Source organism: Talpa occidentalis, unplaced genomic scaffold (assembly GCF_014898055.3).
Source record: "Talpa occidentalis isolate TD23 unplaced genomic scaffold, MPIMG_talOcc4v2.1, whole genome shotgun sequence".
NCBI classification, from domain to species: domain Eukaryota; kingdom Metazoa; phylum Chordata; class Mammalia; order Eulipotyphla; family Talpidae; genus Talpa; species Talpa occidentalis.
In genome coordinates, this window is record NW_026555331.1 from 90,960,959 (window position 1) to 90,983,887 (window position 22,929).

At 37.3% G+C, this 22,929-nt stretch overlaps 2 protein-coding genes and 1 pseudogene across 7 annotated transcripts in view; 2 read left to right on the forward strand and 1 right to left on the reverse strand.

The window, feature by feature from the left end:
• Nucleotides 1-11,760, reverse strand: part of NDUFA4 (NDUFA4 mitochondrial complex associated) — a 74,359-nt gene extending 62,599 nt beyond the window's left edge. For 3 of the 6 annotated variants that reach the window (XM_054692391.1, XM_054692392.1, XM_054692393.1), the window contains exons 1-3: nt 11,585-11,760; nt 10,647-10,735; nt 9,914-9,974 (exon numbers count right to left, since the gene is read on the reverse strand). In XM_054692391.1, the coding sequence (XP_054548366.1) occupies nt 9,914-9,974; nt 10,647-10,735; nt 11,585-11,626 (192 nt within the window). In that variant the 5' untranslated portion in view covers nt 11,627-11,760. The other 3 variants (XM_054692396.1, XM_054692395.1, XM_054692394.1) reach the window with 3 other exon arrangements.
• A 6,848-nt stretch (nt 11,761-18,608) lies between these two features.
• LOC119242761 (40S ribosomal protein S7-like) lies at nt 18,609-19,468 on the forward strand (annotated as a pseudogene).
• Nucleotides 19,469-19,494: 26 nt separating this feature from the next.
• Nucleotides 19,495-19,930, forward strand: LOC119242773 (tubulin-specific chaperone A-like). Its single transcript, XM_054692397.1, is given in 2 exon segments — nt 19,495-19,587; nt 19,590-19,930. Coding segments are annotated over 2 exon segments (324 nt in total). The 5' UTR covers nt 19,495-19,538; the 3' UTR covers nt 19,865-19,930.
• Nucleotides 19,931-22,929: the final 2,999 nt, after the last annotated feature.

Consider the following 22,929-nt stretch of genomic DNA (forward strand, 5'->3'; position numbering starts at 1 on the left):
CCTATATAATCCAGGATAATCTCCCTATTATAAGGCCAGTTAATTAGCAATGTTAATTTCATCTGAAACCTTTGCCATGCAAACTAATATAGTCTCAGGCTTCAGGCATTATGAAGTGGACAGCTTTTGGAGAAGACATTAATCTTCTATCTATCAAAGAAATAAGCAAATTGTACAAATCAGGATCTTTTCCCCGGAGAGCTAATTGTTAAGTATTTATCAGTACACCACCACTAGAAGTAATCAAGAGGGAATATCAGGCAAACCCCTTACAAGATTTATAGGATTAAAGCAGTTTAACAGGATTCTCCTAACAAAGTGGCTTTGTAATTTAAGATGCTTAAATATACTATATAACATGGAATGATAACTTACTCTTTGACCAATTTAAAACAATACAAAGTAACTGAGAATGGATTAATATGGAGACTGAAATCTTGTGTAACATTAACTCATTTCTCTTTTTGGTTAGGAACAAAGAGAAAAAAAGTTATTATAGGGCCTCCCTGGTGGCACAGGGGTTAAGGACAGCACTATCAAAGTACTTCCAGCCACTACAGCAAGAGTTCAATCCCCGGCCAGCCAAGGAGCTGATCCACATGGCACAGTAGACCTGTTCTGTCTCATCCGCTGCTCCCCTCAGCAGTGCATTTCAGTAGATCCACCTGTTCTGCTCCCCACTCTGTCTGATGAATCCTCTCACCCCATGCACCTCTGGCCTACACTCCAGTTCTTGTATGCATAAATAAATAAATCTTTTTTAAAAAGTTATTATAGAGTAAATAAGATATTGCCTTTTAAGAAGGGGGAAAGACCTGGGGTACATTTTTCCAGATGCTATTTTTTTATTCATACAGCATTGAAGAATTCATTCATTAATCAGGCAAGAATAAACTCAGTATCATTTGCAACCTAGGGAAGATGACCTACTTAGGGACCTCCCCTGGTGGCGCAGGCAGTTGAGCTCAGCGCTGTGAAGCTGTCCGCAGCCTCTGCAGCACTGGTTGGATCACAGCCAGCAAGGGTCCCACGTGGCGCAGCAGACCTCTCCTGTCTCGCCCACTGCTCCCCTCAGCAGTGTATTTCAGTCAGTCTGCCTGTTCTGTTCCCCGCTGTCTCTGGCGAATTCTCTCACCCTCCCACGCATCTGGCCTATACCCCGGTTCTTATATAAATAAATAAAAATATTTGAGAAAAAAAAAAAAGATGACCTACTTATCAGATTTTAATGTACTGAGTCATAATGCAAACTTGAGAAGGTGGAACAGTATAATGACACTATGTGGGCAAGCATTTCTTTAGCAAACTTAGGGAGAAATGTAAACCACATATCTTAGTACTGTAAAAGATAGTCAGTTTGTCCACATGTTGAAATCAATATTTGCAATAAAGGATCATTTGGTCAAATTGTTGGTAGTTAGAACTTTAACTAATTTTTTTCTTTAAGTTTTATATAATGTGGATTTTAAATTTTCCTTTAAAATTTCCAATGGAAGGAGAGTTAGAAATGAGTTCCATGACTTGTGGTAGTTACTAAGCTGGCAGGATATATACTAATCCTCTTAAATGCATTATGTTATTTGATTCTAAAGACAACTTTTGACACAAAAATCCTAAATCAAACTGCTTGGATTTTGTTTGGTTCTCGGTTTGGGCACAAAAATAAAGTTGCTTAGATTGAAATCTGGTTCCATCACTTCCTAGTGTTGTATATGACCCTGGGCATGTTTTTATACCTTGGTTTAATTTGTATTAAAAAATGGGGGGTAGTAATAAGTCTGTCTCACAACATTGTAACTAGTAGTATATAAAATATTACATATAAAGAGCTTAGTGTGGCACCTGGCTCAAAATCTTTCACTGTCCACTAGTTTCATCCTGATTAAAGATGTTCTCTTTTAACTTTCTCTCATTCTTTACCTTCTATATAATCAAGAAAAATGGAGATGTTTTTCCAAAAATGCATTTACCAACCACTCTAGAAGGAACAAACTGCTACAATGGGAAACATTAAATTGTAGTAAATGTGTATTTATTTATATGTACCTATTTGTATTATTTTGAAATTTAAATTTCAAATAAGATAGCCTGTTTTGGTCAACCACAACTTAATTTTGTTAAAATGAGGTTCCTTAATGTTGTATTTGAGCACTTTTGAGAAAGTAGTTACAGAACAGCATTCGTTAACATGTACTTCACACCACAAGCAAAACTTGGGTATGTGACAGTGTTTTGTCGATTATTCTATGTCGAACATGCAAAAAGAAAAAAAATAGAAAAAGAAATTTGGTAGTTTTGATAACTATAGGATTGTCAACTTCAGAGGTTTTTTTTTAAAATAGTGGAGGGTCTGGTTTTATTCTTCACTCAGATTCATCTTGAATATTGTAGAATAGCCTTTAAATTCCAGAATAGATGTTGTTTCAATATAAACATAATGCTTTACTTGGAAATGAAAGAACTCTTAATCAAATTATCAACCAAGTGGTGACAGTACAGCCAGGGTTCTTTTTGCAAAATGGCTTGCATCATTGACTCAAATTTTGATTCTTGCCACCATCAAAGTCAAGTCACTTGCAACCACTTTTTAGACTGCTCTGTTCTGTACACTTGAGCTGGCACATTATTGAATAGCAAGTGTGTTAGGCACCATTCTAGGTGTTGAGGATATATCAACAGACAAAAATACTTGTCCTCATGGAACTTACATTTTAGTGTGGGGAAATACTTCAAATATATACTTCAAATATATGTAACTGAAAAGGTTAACACAGGAACTAACACCAGAAAGATGTAAGCCATGCCAATATCTGGAAAAGAAAATTCTAAGCCAGTAAAGGGGCTACTGCTAAGTCCTGGGATAGTATTCCTGTTATGGAAGATTAAGGAATTCCCTTCAGTGTTAGCAGAATAAAGTCAAAACTTTAAGTATCCAGTTCTTTATTGAGTGAAATGGGGAAATACTGGCAAGTTCTAAGCAAAGGAATGCCATTTTGGCTTACATATTAAAGATAATTTTGGCTACTATGTTGAGAAGAGATTGTTCTCAATTGGAAGATCAATTGAGAGGTTATTTTAATAATCCAGGCTAATGACAGTTTGGGACAAAGTGTTAGATGAGGAATTTTGTATTTAAAAGGTAAGATTCTGCATGTTTTGTAAGTAGAACATGATTTACTGACATTGGATATGAGGTATGATAAAAGTTAACAAAGATGTACCTATAATGCAATTTGATTGGAAGATTGTGGGTTTTGCATAATTTCAGAACTGGACATGGTAAAAATGCCTATTAGACATTTACATGGACAATCCACGTTGTAGTTTCTATTGCTATCAAATAGCAGTAACAGTATATAATTTCAAAAACACAACTGTATTTCACACCAAAGTTATCATTCTTACGTGGAAAAATCTCATAATACTAAATACAGGTATCATTTAACTTTCAAGAATTTTTAAGTATCCTTAAAAATTATCCCTTTAAGTATACTTTTAATACTAAAAATTGCTATTACTATTTCTTTGCAGTGTTTACTTAGAACTACCTAATGTTTTCTAATTACTTGGCTACAACTAAGGCCACCATGCTGAAAATTGGTAATAAGGTAATTCATACCAAAGTAACTATAGCAGTTCTCAACAGGGGCAGGAATGAGAAAGTTTTGACTAGATGACATTTGGCAATGTCTGGAGGAACTTTTGGATTTTCACAAACTGGGGAGAGAGGGAGTGCTACTGACCTATAGTAGTAGAGGCAAGGATCACTTCTAAATATAATGCAATTCACAGGATGTGCCATTACAGCACTAATTATCTGACTGAACATCAACAGTGATGGGTTGAGAAACCCTGCATTCGAGATGGAAATTAGAGACCCAGGAACTTAAAACATAACCAAGTGAAAGGCACTCTATACTCAAGACTACCTGGGTTCAAATATCCTGAGAATGAATTTGAGGAAATTTACTAATCCATCTGTTTCCTCAACAGCTTAAAAAGATTAAAACACTTGACATGATCTGTGCAATTCAAATTATTTCAGTTACTAACATGTAAAACGTGCATCGTGGGCCTCCCCGGTGGCGCAGCGGTTGAGCGCTGGGTTGCGAAGCTGCCCGCAGCCTCTGCAGCGCCGGTTCAATCCCCGGCTGCTCCCCGGCCACGGGAGGAGGGTCCCACATGGCGCGCAGACCTCTCCTGCCGCGCTGCTCCCCTCAGCAGTGTCCTTTGGTCCTTCTGCCTGCTCTGCTCCCCGCTCTGGCTCTGGTGAATTCTCTCACCCTCCCACGCTTCTGACTGTACCCAGTGCTTGTACAAATAAATAAATAAATAATAAATCTTAAAAAAAAAAAAAAAGTGCATCATAGCTTGAAAACAAAATTAAGTTATGCATTAATATCCAAAATTGTACTAAGTTCCATGTAAATTTCTACATGACATATAAACACACACCTGTGTGAAGATTTGATAAATAAGATACGGTTCATTCTTGCTTAATCATTGAAGAAGTGTTAGACTTACTGGATGACCACTCAGCCAAAAGGTTTAGACCTATATAACAAGTAACACCAATATACACATTTAACATTTTCTCTATCCAAATACCAATTCCATACCCCATTTATAGATAATTCACATTTTCTCCCATCTTAAAATGCTACTCATGTACTTTCAGCCTTCAAAACCTGCCAACACTCAACAAAAATTCTCAACATTTCTTCTTAGCCAATAGTTACATGGTTAACAATGGACTCAGATCAAACTACAATTCCCATACCACGGCAGCTGATAATCTTGAAAATCTTCAGCAAAGAGGATGCCACGGTAGAAACTACTGTTCACAACTGCGCATACTTTGATGTCAGCTAGTATCAAAACTCGGTATGTATTTCTATTTTACCAATGCACAGAAGTTTGAATATTCTTCCTGACTGACCTTTGTAATTTCCAGTTTCAGGTGTTAAATTTACTCAAGTAAAGTTACCAATGATCCATATACAAGACATGTATTAGAGCAGTTTAGTCCTATTTTCTGATCACACAAATATACAGAAATTCAAGGAATTCCTTCAATTCTACTTTATTTGCTGTACCCTACTTTAAATTTCAGGTCAGGTTTTCAGGATTAAAGAGAGACACAAACCAAGTTTCAGATACATTTATTAATCAGTGTAAACCCCTACAGAATACACCAACATGATTTCGTGCATTTAGAGGGAAGTATTTCCTGGTTAAGTGGAAAATTGTGCGGACAGCTTCTGGAAGACCTTCATTTTAAGCAGCTTTATAGTGAAATATTTCATTTAGAAGTCTGGACCTTCTTTCTTCAGTTTGCTGTAATCTACATTCACTGAATAGAACTTGAAAAGAAAAAAGATATTTTAGATAATCTGTCAAAATACACAGAGATGGTAAGTTTTAAAATTATTTTTATTCAACTTTCTGTAGTAACATTACAGACATTAATTTTTTATCAAGAATATTAACAATGTAAAAGATACTAACATTTCAGTCCTTTAATGATAGTTTTAGTGAGGTTAAAATATTTAATATACTTTAGAAGTGTTAGTATGTTAGAAACAAAAAATTCTTTAATTTCACAGTGAGTAAGAATGTCTTCTAATACTTCAATTCTTATGCTTTCACTTCCATCTCTAATTGAATGGGTGACTGTCCAAAATAGAGGAATACTAAGGATTATCATCCTTACTTGATTAGTGAAGTGCTGTAATTTAAGTAAGAGATTTATAGCAACAAAAATAGGCTAGCAATATAAGGTAATGCTTTGTTGTTTGCTTACATTAACTTCTCACCTACAAACTGACTTGCTGCAATGGTTTTTCCATTTTCTCTCTCATTTAGAAGTTTCCTTAATTTTCTAAGACAGACTTCATCAGTATCAAACCAACACTAGGCCATCCTATAGTAAAAAGAGCTTTTACATAATACTTTATTTTTGTTTTTAAGTATCTTATTCAAATAACTGCACAGTTAAAAGCTATAATTTCTGAAAATTCCTTATATGCAATTAAAATTAATTTTAGAAATAAGACTATTATTGCCTTAAAAAATTGCCCTCTCAGTAACTTTAATGATTTTTATTTGACACTGTTCAAATTTGAACTTTAATGATTTATCTTTGAACTCTGTTCCCGAGTTTCTACAAAGAAAGCACTAAGATTTGCACATAAGCCCAAATAAGACTACAATCTTGGGTTTGCTCAGTCTTGTGCCAAAAACAAAAAAAATGACAGAGGTTGTGCTAAAATTAAAGATTATATCATTTAACTCCAAAAATACTAATGCTGAAACTGCAGAAACATCAAACTTTTTCTTCTGGCTTTTTATAAAGCAAGAAGTTCAAAAATCTAAGTCCATTTTTCTTCAAACCTTTATTTTTCCGAACAAAGCTAACCTCTTCACTTCTAACTGAAAAATTCTTATTTTACTTGACCTACAAAAAAAATCCTAGGCTATAAAGGTTATCCTCAAGATACACATACATGGACTTTTAAAAAAAGGAATTATGTATAAGCCATAAAGCAGTATTTTTCATTCTGGCAGTGTTCTCTTATGAAGCAACTGAAACTAGAAAATAATACTTAAAAAAATAAACATTTATTGGGCTTTTTGAATAGCTGCAGGCACTGTGGTCAGAATGTTTTATGGTTAACTTAATTATAACCTTATTCATTCTTCCTTCATAAAAGAGGCAACTGAAGTTTTACGAATTGCCAAAAACTGAGTAAGTGGCTGGATTATGGCTCTATACCCAGGCAGAAAGGGAAGGTCACGGTACCTTTCCAGTTTTCTCAAAACTAAACAGATTTCTGGAGTTTCTATTCAGTTCCATATGCCAGTATCAAAATTCCCTGTAGAATTTAAATTTCAAATCTGCTATATTTTTCAGCTTTTATGTCTTTATCCTTTTTCTCATTTTAATCATGGCTACCTTAAAGGTCTCTGGAGGGATGTTGGGAAGGCACGGTATAGAGGACAGTTGGGAAGGCACGGTATAGGGCAGTCAGGTGAGAAATGTTGTTGGGTCTTTGATGCTTAAAATTCTATTTTAATCCCTCCCTTGTTTGCATTTAGTTGGCTTTTGTTAGACTTTAAGTTAACTCCCAAATCTTAGTGGCTTGCAACAACAAAGGTTTATTTTTCACTCATTGTATGCCATTTATAAAAAGACTGCTCCATGTTATCTTCATTCAATCCTGGGATGAATGAGTAGTTCATCTGGTCTCAGGACAGGAAAGAACAATGAGGAAGCCAGACACTGGTTCAAAAGTAGCAGATGTACTTCTCCTCACTTATAATTTGGCAGAGCAAGTCACATGGCCAAGCTTGATGTCAATGGACCATAAAAAGAAATTTTTCAAATGAGGGTCAGTGAATGACAGAAAAATATGGTCTAATTCATTATCTGGGTTGAGCAGCAGTAGCAGGCTTCATTTACTTTACCCTTTTCAAGTCTCTGGGTTTGGTTTCCACTTATTTCTCTTGACAAATCTCCCATTTCTTCTGTTAGCTCATCTTTTGGCAAACATACTCAGCATTAGCACACTAAATTCTTGTTTCCAAATCTTTTTCTATAAGAAGTTCCTTAGGAACAGGGTTTACGTACCATGTTAGATCAATTTTATTAAATATTTTGCCATTATGTACTATGATCCATCTTTCCAATCACTAACACCAGTGAATAACTATCCAAAACCCAATCTATTCCAACACATTAGACTTTGGTTGCAGCAACGTTCCATTTTCAGTTTACATAGCTTCTCACTGTTTCAGTTACATAGCTTCAACGTTCCATTCTCAGTTTACATAGCATGTTCAAGGGCACTGGTAACTGGAATTATCAGTCACCCACGGAGCTTTTTGAACTATGCATTTCCAAAGACTCCAATATGACCTTTGATGAAGGATCATGTCCTATTTTTGTCTTCCATTTTAATGGTTGGATGTAGACTCATTTTCTCTAGAATAAACTTAAACACATACATAAGAGCAAGTAAGACAGGATGCCAGTTTATTCTTTATTTTTTGAGGCAAACTATAAGAGGTTCAATTCAGCCTAACCAGTATTTTTATTTGCTTCCTATAGGGAGATCTGTTTAAAGATTTGGAAGTCAAATTATCAAGTTAAGAAAAAAGCTTGAAATCAGTAAAGAGTGACAACTATCTTAAAAGTGTTGTCAACAGTAATGACAGCATCGGTATCCAAGTTTATCATTGAGGGGTATCAGCTAAGGACACTGGGCATTCACTGGTAAGGGCACATCTTAGGAGCTCATAAGCAAACTACTATTTCTCTCATTTGATGATGTAATCAGGTATAGTGGAAAATACATGTGGCTGAGTTTTATACACTTTATTTTTTTTTAAGATTTTTTTTTGTGTGTGTAGAAGAACTGGGGTGTAGGCCAGAGGTACAGGGGGTGAGAGGATTCACCAGAGAGAGTGGGGAGCAGAATAGGCAGATCTACTGAGGGGAGAAGTATGTGAGATAGGAGAGGTCTGCTGAGCCACGTGGGTTAGCTACCTGGCAGGGGATCGAACTCACTCATGGATCGAACTCATACTCATGCTGAAATGGCTGACAATGGCTTGACAGCTCTGAGACTTTAATCCCCTGTGTCACCAGGGAGGCCCCAGTTATACACTTTAAATCAGTAAACAGTAAGGTAGTAAATTATATCCTAAAAAAGCTGACTCCTCCCCAACACTGAAAGGGTTTTATTTTTTTTTTTTAATATACAAGAACATTGTATTAACAAGAGTATATCTGGGGCACCAATAAATGGTCTCAATTTGCAATGGCATGACTGGATATAAAATGTACAACTGAGGCCATTATATTACATGAGAAAACAAAGAAAAACAAAGAGTGAGTACATTAAGGCTTGCTTATCTAAAAAAGCCAAATTTGCAAAAATAGAGAGTAGAATGAAAGTTACTAGGGCCTGGGGCACTGAGGGAATCGATAAAATATTTAAAAGTACAAACTTTACAATTAATATATAAACTTTGGAGGTATAATGAATAGCATAGTGAGTATAATCAACAAGTCTTGTGTCAAAGCTACTAAACGGCTATATCTTAATGGTTCTCAACCCTAAAAAAATTATTTGATGCAATAAAGGTGTTTATTAAAATATTATAGTAATTATACTATAAGACGGATGCTATCAATGCAACACTTTATATGTTCATTTTATCTTAATAAAATAAATAATGGTCTCGGTGGATGAAATCATTCTTTGGAAGAGAAATTCCACAAACCACTCTTCAAGAAAAGATGTTAAAATGTTTATCTAGAAGGGTCATGGTAAAATATAATTTTCAATAAACTTGTTATTCTTCTTACTAATCCTCACTTTAAATATTCAACTCTACCAGTAAGAAACAGACAACCCAACCATCCATCAGATTAGTGCTATCAAAGTAGTGTTCACGAACCAGCAGCATCATTATCACCTGAAACCTAATTACAAATTCAAGTTCTCGGTCTCTACAACAGACCTGCTCAATCATAATTTCTGGGGGTGGAGCTAAAGATCTGTTTTAACAACTTCACTGGTTGATGCTTATATATAAACTGAAGTTTGAGAACTACTACATAAGACTATACAATATCTAAAAACTGGTAAAAAAGAGATATACTACCTCTTTTCTAGCCAAATCAAAATTTAGAAATTATCTTAATTTCACATCCAAAGTCTATGTAAATAATATCCTTAGACAAAAATATTAGGAAAATATGCCACCTTAACTCCACAGAATAACCTAGCAGCTGCTCAAAATTCATTATAATGAAATTTTACTTGTACATTCAATATCAAAAAAACCCTAACAAAATTTATTAAAATACAACTTCCAGCATTTCTCAAACAATTTTGTAGTTTACCTTGTATTGATCATTGGGACCCAATTTGTTCCAGGGTTCTGGGTTATTCTTTCTGTCCCAACTAAAAGGAACAAAACATTTTAATTGTTACAGTAACTAAACAATACTTGAAACAAGTTTTGTACTTCTCAAGAAGTTAAAATTTTTAATTGATCTAACTTTCTCTTAAAGTATTGTGTTGTCTTCATTATGGAACTAAAACAAATCTATGATGAACAATCCCACATAATCAGTAAGAAAAAAAGGTAGAATGCACAGCTTCTTAAGGCAATTGTTTTTGTCATTATCTGTCTCAGGAAATTTTGTTTTTACTAATGATCAATATTTCATCTATTAAGTAATATCTACAAATATACATAGAATGACAATGAATCAATCTATTTTGTCTATTTTCAACCTCAAAAAGAAACATCTATTGTGGAAAAGCAGACAAAAATCACTACAATAACCAGTAAAGCTAGTTAAAATATTTTATAAAAACAGTATATTCTCACTCCTCACAACATTCCAACAGAGGTACTAGCATTTCTACTCTATTGATGAGAAACTGAGACCCAAAGAAATTTAAATAATACCATGAACGAGGAAAAATTAAAAGTGGAATCTGAAATTACTGTCTCAGCACCAAACTGACCTCTTTTCTATGACTTGGCATTGCCTCCCTATATAGACTGTGGTTCCTAAAACAACTTGATAAACCATCTAACCATTCTAAACATTTTTATGCACTCACCTGACATCTGGATTGAACAAAGCCAGACGCATGACATAGAGCGCTGCGCCAGTACCTCCCGCTCCAATAAACACGAAGAGTGGGATCAACTAGAACCAAACACAAAATAGACACGATTAGTAGCTACCCAGTAACACGTAGATACTGACTAGAGAGAGGCTACAGTACTTTCTACTTATTGATTCCCAAATCTCAAAAAAGCAAATTTTTAATCTTGTAGAAAATGCATAATGGTGAACCTTACATTGAGGGTAAGATTTCTAAGAAAATAGATGGTCTTCTTCATCTTATAATTAAGTATGCTTCAATATGGGCGTCATGGAAAACAAATTTTGTTAAAGAGAATCTGAATGAGCAGAAATGTACTGCCAATGTCTAACGCGTTGTTAACAACTGGCTTTAAGATTACATTGAGTGATTAAGCTGTAGGACCACAAAACGCTGACTTGCGGGGGGGGGGGAATAACAGCTACAAAAAATCTGTAACTGCGATTAAAATCTGCACTACCAAGCCCCCCAAATTTATCAAAACAAGGACGAGTCCAAGATCACAAACCCTTACACTTACCAAAAGGCCTGGCCATTCAATGTCGTCAGTACATGATCCTTAACACACTGCACAACCAAAGGGGAACCTGATCTCAGCTGGTCTCCAAACCACACAGCGTTCAACTATCCTGCTAGATCGGATCAACTCCCAAGAAGGCGCGGCCACGAAAATAGTGTGCCACTACTCACGGGTTCAATTTCTTTGAAGGTATCCCTCACCTTCTGGCGCTCGGCCCAAACCCCACAAAACAGGCTGCAGGTCAGAGCTCAAGCGCCTGGGGCAACCCAGAGGAAAGCGCAGCACCGAGAAAGGTAAGCGGCCATAAAAGAGGAAGCTCCAAATATTAAAGATGCAATGCTATACAAAATGCTAGAGGTCAGAAACTTACGCTAGGGTGCTTCCTGGCCTGATTGAAGATCTGGCGGAGCATGGCTGCGGGAGAGACCTTGGGCCGGGAAGATGAGAACAAGCCTGCAAGGCCGATCGAAGTCACCGCTCCTAGTCAGTGCGGACGTCCAAAGTCATCCAGGACCTCCTACCTGAAGGCCCCTAGGCGAGAAGGGCATCCTATGGAAGGAGGACCCGGATGTGGCTGACCGTAACAGTGCCTGCTTTGATTCCCGCGCCTCACGCACCCGCCCTAAACTAGCCAGACCATCAACGAGCCACTCCGAGAAATATGTATTCTTATTCCTGTGATAGGTGTGTTTTGGGCGTGTAATTTTTGGGGATGAACGAAAATCTGTCTATTACTAAACAGGCACTTTCTTTGGGGACCACCTATGAGAGTTGGCGCGGGCGGGCGGAAGGACGGTACGCGCGCTCCGCGAACTAGGTCCTCCAGCGCGGCGCCTGCGACCGAGGTCCTGGAGTTGAGGCGCTGGGGGCGCGCGTGCCGGACGCGCGCCGGCCAGGCTCTTACAGCCGCTGAGGGAGCTGCACGGCGCCTGTGATGGCTGAGTGCCGAGCGCCTAGACTGAAGGTCAAGGCTCGTGTCTCTAAGGTCAGCGACTGTGGTTTAAGAAGACTGCAGCTGCTTCCTGTCTTAGACTGTCGCTTATGAGCAAAAGTTAAAAACCAGTAAATGACTTAAAGATGGCAATAGGCCTGTCAGTGTGATCTCTAAACCTTCAGATACCTCCTCTCTGAATATTCCAGCCCACAAAGATCTTTTCGACATGGCACTATCGCCTGTCGCTGGGTCCGAAATTGCGTTGTTTAAGCTGTGTTTCCAATGGATAGTGGTCAATTATCCTTACGCATATTCTTTCCCACTACCCCAGTATGATTTCCCCCCTCATTTTTTACCCAAAAGTATTTTTATGGAACTGGCTCTTGGTATACCAGTGATGATCTGAATCCTCTCCAACCTCATACTTGGCTTAATTGAGACAGGGAAGAGTAAAAAGAGGCTCCTCTGAAAAAGCAACATTAGATCTGAAGGAGTAGACATTAACGAAGTGATAAGGGAGGATGCTAGTATACAGAAGAGGTTGCATATGTCATGGTCTGAAGCTAGAGAGACCCTTTGAGGACCTGAGAGAGGTCCCGGGTATGGTTAGAACTTGAAGGAGAGCAAGGTGGGATCAGAGCTAATGGAACAATAACCACCATACACATCATGGATTTTATGCGAGGAGTACTAGGAAATTAAAGGCAAGATGCAGTGGTTTTGAATTACTTTTAAGATTGGTTTAGAGGACATAAAACATGAAAGGGAGAGACTGTTTAAAGGGCCATTGCAATTATTATGAGACAGAATAGTAACTTGGACTAGTGTAGGAAATGTTATGATGAAGAACAGATTCCAGAAATATTTAGGAGGTAGCACTAACAGGACTTAGTGATTGGCTGAATATGGACTAGTGAGGAAAAGGAGGATCACGGATATTTTTGTAGGTTCAGTTTTAACGAACTTTCTGGATACTAATGCCAATTATTGAAATAAGAGAATGATGGATATGTATTTCTGTAAAATCCAAGTGATTTTCTGTAGGGGAGAAGAGATCTAGACTAGAAGAATACATTTAAGACTTAATTTATTGATGGAAAACAAAACCGTATGGCTGAATGAGATTGCTTAGGAGAGAATGCAGGGTGAGGAGACAAAGGGCATTTCAACTGCAATGCTTGGGAAAGAGCTATGACAGTGACAAAAGGAGGAAAAAGACAGATTGTGATTATTAAGATGATAGGTCATGAAGACTAATGTCTTTTTCATTCATTCAGTAAATCTTTACAAAGTACCTACTCTCTACCAAGCACTGACCTAACTATAGATATAACAATGAATGAGAAAATTGCTCTAATGGAGCTTACCTGCTGGTTGGGGAAGACAAACCATAAAAAACAATTGTAGTAAATTTAGAGAGTGATAAGCCAATAAAGTAGAATAATAACAGTGAGAGGAACTCTTCTGGGGGAGTTGAAGGAAGAAGCCTGCTTTAGTGAGAGTAAACACTAGAGGTCACACTGAGAAGGTAATGTTTGACCTGAAACCTAAATGAAAAGAAAGATGCAACCTGGTGAAGATCTAGGAAAAGTACATTCCAGTAATCAGGAGAAATGGCTTATAGATGTCAAAAAAATGTTCAAGGGAGACCAGCGTGACTGATACATAACCAAGGAAAAGAAAATGAGATCAGAAGTTGTAAGGTTTTGGGCCTCTCTGGTCGTGCAGGGGTTAAAGACAGCCCTGTGAAGTTCTCACCAGCCACTGCAGCAACCCACAGGGCACAGCAGACCTCTCCTGTCTCGCACTGCTCCCCTCAGCTGTGTATTTCAGGCAATCCACCTGTTCTGCTTCCCACTCTGTCTCTGGTAAATCCTCTCACTCCCCATACCTCTGGCCTACACCCCAGCTCTTATATGCATAAATAAATAAATCTTTAAAAAAAAAAAAACACCTAAAGGCATAAAAAAAAAAATGTTGGACTATGGTAAGGAGTGTGGATATATTAAAATCAGCACAAAAACATAAAATATGCTTAGAAGTGAACACAGAAATCAAAAAGCAGTAGTGTAGGTAAACTTCCAACAAATAAATTAGAAGGAAGACTGCTTCTTGCAATATTCTATTTTTAATGGTATCAGTCGATACTAAAATAAGTAAATATGTATATAGGAATGCATTGTTAATAAGAAAGTAAAATCCAGTGGCTGCTTTTTGTCATTGACCTAGTTTTTAGAGGTAATAACATGGGCAGTGAGGGGATGTCTTTGGAGATGTTAACAAAGCAGGGTTACAGAATACAAATTTCATTAAATATACCAAAATGAAGTGGCAGTCTAGAAAAAGAAACCATGATAGAGGACAGTGTAAGAACAAATTTTAACCTTACAAATAGGATTGATATCTGTGGTTGATTATGTTGTATACAAATACCTACTGCCTCACCTTCAAAAGATATATCACTTACTTTCCTCATTAATGTCAGACTTGATGAAATTACTTGCTTTATTAACATGAGATGTGAAAATTATCATGTGTCATGCACAAGCAGAAGCTTTAAAGAGTGGATACATCTCTCTTTTCTCTCTGCCACAAGATAAGCAATGTCCTAGAAAGAGACTTGTCTGTCAGGGACAAAACTAGTTGGAGCACAGCCATTGCTGACATGTGTGGAGCATTATTGAGTGGGAAATAAACCTTTATTGTTGCAAGTCACCAGATTTGAAAGCAGTTTGTAACTGTGAGATAAGTTAGCCTTCTCTGGCTAGTTTCTCTGAGATTCAAGCCAAATAAAGAATTTGGCTCTGAAAGTGTGGTGGCATGTTAGCATAATAAAAATGCTAAAATAACTGGCATTGGGTTCAGGTGACAAGGTAACTATTACCAGAGGCTAGAAGTATTAGCAATCTATGTGACCACTGCTGTAACAGTTGTTGAAACAATTTTCAATTGGAAGGCAGTTAACATCTCTGATGAACTGTTGTTTTCATTGAAATGGCAAGCAAATGATATGTTAACATGTCAGTTGCCATTGTTAACAGTTGACATGGTCATGCAATAAAGAGTTGGAGTCAAAAACGTGAGTTTGCAAGGTCTGATGATGAATTTTAGCATCTAGAAATCTAGAGATTTGCAGAGTTGGAAAATGTGACTGATTCTCATCTCCCCTGTAAACGGTAAAAGTGAGAAAGTGTTTGGGCTACAAAAATCAACTAAAGCCTCAAAAAATTGGCCAATCAAGCATGTAGCCATCACACCTTTGTTGAAACATCTCAATAAATTAATGTCGCAGTAATTCCTTTTAATTGAACAGTTTGAAAGTCTGGACAAATAGATGAGTGTAACTCTTTTACCAAAGCCTGACAGGATCAAAGTGACTGAAATTAAGTCTAGAAAAAGAAAGAGCTATGTTGAAAAAGAATTGTTTGTATGAACATTGATGGAAAAAATAAATTGGAATCAAATAGAATTGAAGCAGACTAAGTACTGCTAAAAGAACCATCAACATTGAATGAATGAGATGGTGATTATTTGAGATGAGAAATGAGACTTTGAACTCTCCAGTCTTCTGGAAATGAGAAGTAAGTTGAGATACAGGACCATCTTCCATGGAGGGTCTATTCTTTAATGTCCTCTTAGATGGATCTAAGTCAAGACTTTCCAGAGGGTGAAGCAAGAGCCACAGAGAAGAGTGGGCTAAAACTAATCCCCAGATAGTAAAATCAAGGCTTAATCAGGACTTATCCACATTTTCCGTCAGCAGTAATTGCTGTCCTGTAAGATTTCAGGGCCAGCTTGTGCTTCCCATTCTTTCTCTTTCTGAATAGGATCATTCTCTGTGGTTATCCTGTCCCTGTTCCACATTGTATTTTCTGTGATTTGGGTCAAATAGCTTATCTTTGTTATTTCATGGGTCTCCTGATCAAGAGGAGAAATTCTCAGAACAAACAGAGACTACAGCATCACTCATAGATCATTGAGCTGGATAGAAATGACAATAGAACTCACACTTGGTAAAGAGGGTAAGTATATTTTGAAAGAGAAAAGGAGAAAGATCTAGATGATTGTAATTAGAAAGGCAGACTACGGTAAATTGTTGTGTAGCCTAGTCCAGGACTCCCGGCAGCATGTTGTCATTTTGTTCACAAAAGTTTAATGTCCCTACTTGAAAAAGATACTTTATTTTCCTGTTGATATCAAACAGCCAGGTGACAATTTAGGCAATAAGGGTTAAGATTACTGATAATACAGGAAAAAAAAAACCTATAGGGTCTGAGAAGGACTTCAAACTATGAATTTGGCAGAATGATCAAGCCAGAAAAGAGGAATTCCACATGAAATGCCTGACCTAGACAGGAATCAAAGATCATAATGCAAGTGCATCACGTGTAGAAGGAAATGAAACGAGTTCAGTCTGATGGGAGCTTAGTTTGTGTAGGGAGGAATGATAGGAAATGAAATGGCAAAGGGTAGCCTAGATTTTTGAGAATTTTTGTTTTAGGTCTTTACTGTTAGTGAAGACTCAAAGTTTTGTATTAAACAGATAAAACAACTGCAAGAAAGCTATATTATCTTAATAAATGAATGGAATTTTTTTTTTTTTACCATCCAAATCTAAAACTTGTGCCTTATGGATTTACTTTTCATTTTTTATCTAATTTTTGTAAATAATTTTTAAATACAAAAAGCATAAATATTAGTTGTCTAAATTAAATGTAAATTGATGAGCAGTTCTAAAATAATCTAGGCAATGTATCAATAGCAAGCAAGAGAAATTATTTTTGTTGATAGTTTCTCTGAAGATTCAAATCTAGAAAATTCTGGAAGGTATAGTGAATATGTGTTGTTATTAATATGTGACAGTAAAGAAATTGTTTCTTTAGAGAGGAATAAATTGATAAGTGAGCCATGGAGCTCAATTATATTAATGCAAATTGAATATGGAGTCTTATATTTTTTTACTATTTGCATCTAAGCATTTAATTATTTTTCTAACACATAAATTGACAACTGAAGTTATTTTTCTGATAACAGAAATACAAATTACACCTTCACTTATTGGAAAAGATTCTGCATTTATCCTTAATCTAAAAATAAATATTTTCTTCCATGAGTCCTATTGTGGTTAATTAGCATAAACTGTAATTATAAAATTTATATTAGAAAAATGAAAACATATTTTGGCCTGTGGAGTTTACTTCCACTGTTATAAATCTCAAAGCTTCATATACTATCATCAATTTAAATTAAATACCTGAAGTACTTTATGTACAAAGTTTAATGAATTCTAATAAGTAAAAAAACGGACAATTTAGAATAGTGGTAGTCCTTTCCACTAAACCCTTTGGTTCAATGACATTGGGAAAACTATATATTTACAATTTAGAGAATATTGTGCCACATTCCTAGATCTTCAAATTATAGCTTTTTTTTAGTGTTCTGTTTTTCATCTATGTTGATAACCATTATCTTCCTGCAGTTTTTCTCTTTTCTATGAATTCATTCACTTGTTCACTCACATATTCATTCATTAAACATACTAAGTGTCTGCTGTGTATTGTTCACTGTGCTGAGTGCTTAGGATTGGAAGAATAACACTGCTATCTTCTTTAATACCTTGTAGTATAGAGAGGCTGGAGATATAATTATTATAATTTTATGATAAATACTACAATGATACTAGAATAATATCTTAGGTTATTGGGTGTACAGTGTTCTTACCAAGCCAGGAATGGAATTAATTTTTGGAAATGTCCAGTGTAGAATTCTTCTGGAATATCCAATTGGAGATGCTCCAAAGGCAGGCAGTAGACACATCACTCTTGGGCTAAAGAGATGAGTTTGCGCAGGATGTACAATGTAAAAGAAAAGGGTATAGCGATGAGAGTTATTGGGAATTGATGAGCTTGTCTAAAAAGACTGTAAGGAGAGAAGAGGTTCAGTGTTAAAATCCTTGTGAACATGCACAATTGAGGACCAGGTTAGGAGAATGGAATATCAAAAGGGAAATTAGAATAAATCAGAAATGTACAGAGATAGTCAGGGTTCGACCAGAGAAACAGAACTGTAGAATATATATGGGGATTTATTATGAGAAATTAACACTATTGTAGGAATAGGCAATTGTAGGAACAGTGTTACCTATTGCAGAGCAAAGTGAGCAGAAGAGGCAGTCAGGAAGGGAGAATGACATAGAGAAAGACACATTAAAGCTTGTGGAGACGGTGGAACCCATGAGGGTGAGAGACCCCAGAGGTATCTCTTTGCTTCCAAACTGTGAAGTTCAGGGATATGGTTATCTTGCAGAAGAAGCTAGAGTCCTTTGTCAAATAAGTAGACATAAACCTAATCCAGGAATGTAAAAGCTGAAGGGAATCTCATGCATACCAGACATACACCTTTTCACCTTCATTGAATTGTAGTGTCCCAAGTTCCCCTTGCTAATCAAACTCAGGCAAGGTACAGAGTAACCCCTAGATTTGCCTGTTGGTTGACCTGTATGAGGCGTTCATATTTATCAGGGACAGTCTAAACTTCCAGTTTAAAGGGATCTTTGTCCCATCTCCTGAAAGAAATATTTCGCCCTCAGAATAGACCAGCAAAATTTCTAGATTAACAAATCCACAGATGCAGGGATTGTATGTCAAAATTTCACTAGTGAAACACAAGAGATAAAATAAGAGTCACTTCCCAGGCCTGCGCTCAATAAGGAGAAAGCTATGTTCAGTTCGAGCACAACTATCATGAAGCCCAAAGGTGAGAATTCAAATGAGATTGAGTCCTAAGCCTCTCAGGCTTTCTTCCAGCTAGAGATGAACTTGGACCTCAAAGCTCAGCCATGGGAGCTGACCGTAACAGCAGTCAGGGAAGCTGAATTTGTTGGAGGTGGCAAAGCTGTAATCTGTTTCCATCTCACAACTGAAGTTTTTCCAAAAAATTCAAGTCTGACTGGCACAGAAATTGGAGAAGAAATTCAATGCAAAGTAAGTGTCTTCATTGCTCAGAGGGAAATTTCTGCTTAAGTCAACTCAGAAAAATAAGCAAAAGTGTCCCAGGAGCCTCATTCTGACAGCTGTGCACAACACCATCCTGGAGGAATTGGTCTTCCCAACTGAAATTGTGGGCAAGAGAATCTATGTGAAACTGCAGGGCAGCCAGCTCACAAAGGTCCATTTGGATAAAACACAGCAGAACAACATGGAACACAAAATTAAAACTTTTCCTGGTGTCTTATAAGAAACTCACAGGCAAGGATGTTAACTTTGAATTCCCAGAGTTTCAGTTGTAAACAAATGACTGAATAAAATGTCATTCACAATTAAAAGTTAAAAGAATAAGCTCCCGGGTTCCTCAGCTCTCCGCCCCTCGTTGCTGCGGCGCTCGAGGGACCATGGCCGATCCCCTCGTGAGGCAGATCAAGATCAAAACCGGCGTGGTGAAGCATTGGTAAAAGAAAAAGTGATGTATGAAAAAGAAGCAAAACAACAAGAAGAAAAGATTGAAAAAATGAAAGCTGAAGATGGTGAAAATTATGCCATTAAAAAGCAGGCAGAGATCCTGCAAGAGTCCCAAATGATGATCCCAGATTGCCAGCGCAGGTTGGAAGCTGCATATACCGATCTTCTGCAGATATTAGAGAAAGAAAAAGACTTGGAAGAGGCTGAGGAATATAAAGAAGCACGTTCAGTACTGGACTCAGTGAAGTTAGAAACATGAAATTTTTCTGTACGGGGTGTTTTTGCATTAAATCCTGGGATCCATTCCACAATTCATCATTTTGACCACTGCTAGTATGTTCAAGTAGTATGAGAATGTGATTCTTTTTAATGTGTCATCTAATAAAATTGTTTATTTCATACTTTAAAAAAAAGTTAAAAGAATAAATCTAATATTGTCTTCACTACTGTTCTTCAGGGTCAACCCAGAATGGATTTATAGTGATAATAGCTATCTACTTTGGGATATTGACAGTATTTCATACAGAGCAATCTAGGCTCAAATATTTCTTCCTCACTTAGTAGGTCATAGGGAATACATCATATAATCATGAATGCAAGTTGAAAAGGAAGAAAGGAGGCATTATTCAGGAGTATGGACCTTAGATATCTGCAGCCCTTGTTCATGAAAATTATGCCTGTATAACTTGCTCAAACTCATATGGTTTCTGTTATTTCCATTTGGCGATAGACTGCTGCTTTGCACATTCAACCATATTATGGTTTTATTGTTCAGACAAGCCCCAGTTCATGATAGATTATTTAGGTAGCATAATAACTTGCTTTAAACACCAACACATTTGCTAGGCTATACACTTCAATTGAAGAGCAATTTCATGGAAGCCTAGACCAGTTTTAGGTCCTCCCACAAACTAGCAGCTTTTTAAAAAATATTTATTTATGCATACAAGAACTGGGGTACAGGCCAGAGGTGTGTGTGTGGGTGGGGGTGAGAGGATTCACCAGAGACAGAGTGGGGAACAGAACAGGCAGATTGACCGAAGTACACGGCTGAGGGGAGCAGTGGACGAGTCTGGAGATATCTGCTGAGCCATGTGGGTAGCTCCCTGGCCGGCCGGGGATTGAACTCATGCTACAGAAGCTGCAGACAGCTTCATAGGTTGTGTCTTAACCCCTAGCGCCACCAGGGAGGCCCAAACTAGCAGATTTTTAGGTTGCTTGGTAAATGGGTCAGTGTAGCAAACCCAGGTGAGATCCATTTGAGTATCAACTGAGCTGCACTGATGTCCAGAATCCAAAGAGACATTGCATTATGCATCTTCATGACAAGAAAAACCAGATGCAGTAACAGATCCTTTACCTTGAAAGGACTATCTTGGCATGTACCCAATCATTGTAACCTTAGAAATTTCACTGAATTGGGGGCCTCCCCTGGTGGCACAGGCAGTTGAGTGCAGCGCTGTGGAGCTGTCTGCAGCCTCTGCAGTGCCAGTTCAATCCCGGCCGGCGATGGTCCCACATGGTGCCGCAGACAGCTCCTGTCTCACCTGCTGCTCCCCTCAGCACTGTATTTCATCAGTTCGCCTGTTCTGTTCCACACTCTGTCCCTGGTGAATCCTCTCACCCTCCCACATATCTGGCCTGTACCCCGGTTCTTGAGTAAATAAATCTTAACAACAACAAAAAAAGACATTTCATTGAATTGGCAGAAATCTGATTTTTTGTCACATTTACTCCCCACCAACTCCCTACCCATATGTTGCCAATATGTTTAGAGTAGTTATTACTACTTTATTCATAGGTCAAGCTATCATGATACCATCAGTGTAACTCACCAACCTGATTTTCTGTGGAATAAAGACATGGTCAAGGAAACAGCAGCAGGATTGGAGAGTGGATGTATTCTTGAGGTAAGACAGTCAATGCGTGTTTATAGTCAACAGAAAGCAAACTACTTTTGGCAGTTTTTAAGAACAGATAAATACAAAAGTATTTACCAGTCCAAGGTCAAATGCTGACAAATTTTCCTGCTCTGTAGATGGAGGCCTTCTTGTTGTATCCTTAGAGAGAAAGGGAGAGTGAGTCCTGGTTTTTCTTCTTTTTATAAGGACACAATCCCATGATGGGGACCCCATACTCATAACCTCATCTAAATATAATACCTCCAAATACCCCCATTTTTAAATGTTATCATATTGGAGAGTAAGACTTCAACATAACAATTTTGAGAGAACAAAAACATTCAATCCGTAATAGCAATCAAACCTTCAAGGTAGAGCTAATCCCTGTGCCATGAAATTTGACCCAATATTGAAAAGGAAATCTTGCAAATTCACATTACAAAGCAAACATTAACCTCAAAATAATATATGACAAGAATTGTCCGCTTGCGCTTTCTTTAACAACAACCAGGCTAATAATAGCAGTTTTGTCAAAGACAAAACAGATCTTTCAAAAGGTGGGACCCAAGTAAAATATTGCAAGTTAAAATTAATTGATTTTAAAATTGTTCATAGATTTCACTTTGAAGATTGGCAGACTTTGTATGACAGCTCAGACTCTGTTTTCTGTTCAGTGACATTGAATAGTGTTGAAAAGTGTCCCTGAAAATCTCATGAACACCTGGAACATCAAAAGTGTGAACTCATGAAAACAGGAGTTTGCAGATATAATTGGTTAAGATAAGGTATCCTTGAAAGAAAAGAGAAGGACACAAATATACAGAAACACACAGCAAAGATCATAAAATGGAGATAGAGTCTGGAGTTATGCTGCCACACACCCAGGAATACAATACCAAGGGCCACTAAGAGCTGAAAGAGGACAGACTCTCTTCTACAGCCATGGTAGAATTATGGCCCTCTTTATATCTTGATTTCAGACTTCTGAACCTAGAATTAAAAGGAAAAAAATTAATTTCTGTTGTGTTATACTATCCAATTTGTGGTAATTTTTATGGCTTTCCGTGAAAACTAATATGGATTTTGGGTACCAAAAGTGAGGTGCTATCTAAATATCTAAAAGTGAGGAAATGGTTTGGGAATTGGGTAATGGGTAAAGGTAGAAGAATTTTGACATACATGTTATTTTTTTTTTTAGATTTATTTATTTTTATACAAGAACGGGGGTACAGGCCAGAGGTACAGGGGGGTGAGAGAATTCACCAGAGATAGAGCAGGGAACAGAACAGGCAGACTGACGAAATACACTGCTGAGGGGAGCAGCGGGTGAGACAGGAAAGGTCTACTGCGCCATGTGGGTAGCTCCCTTGCCGGCCGGGATCGAACCCGCACTGCAGAGGCTGCGGACAGCTTCACAGTGCTG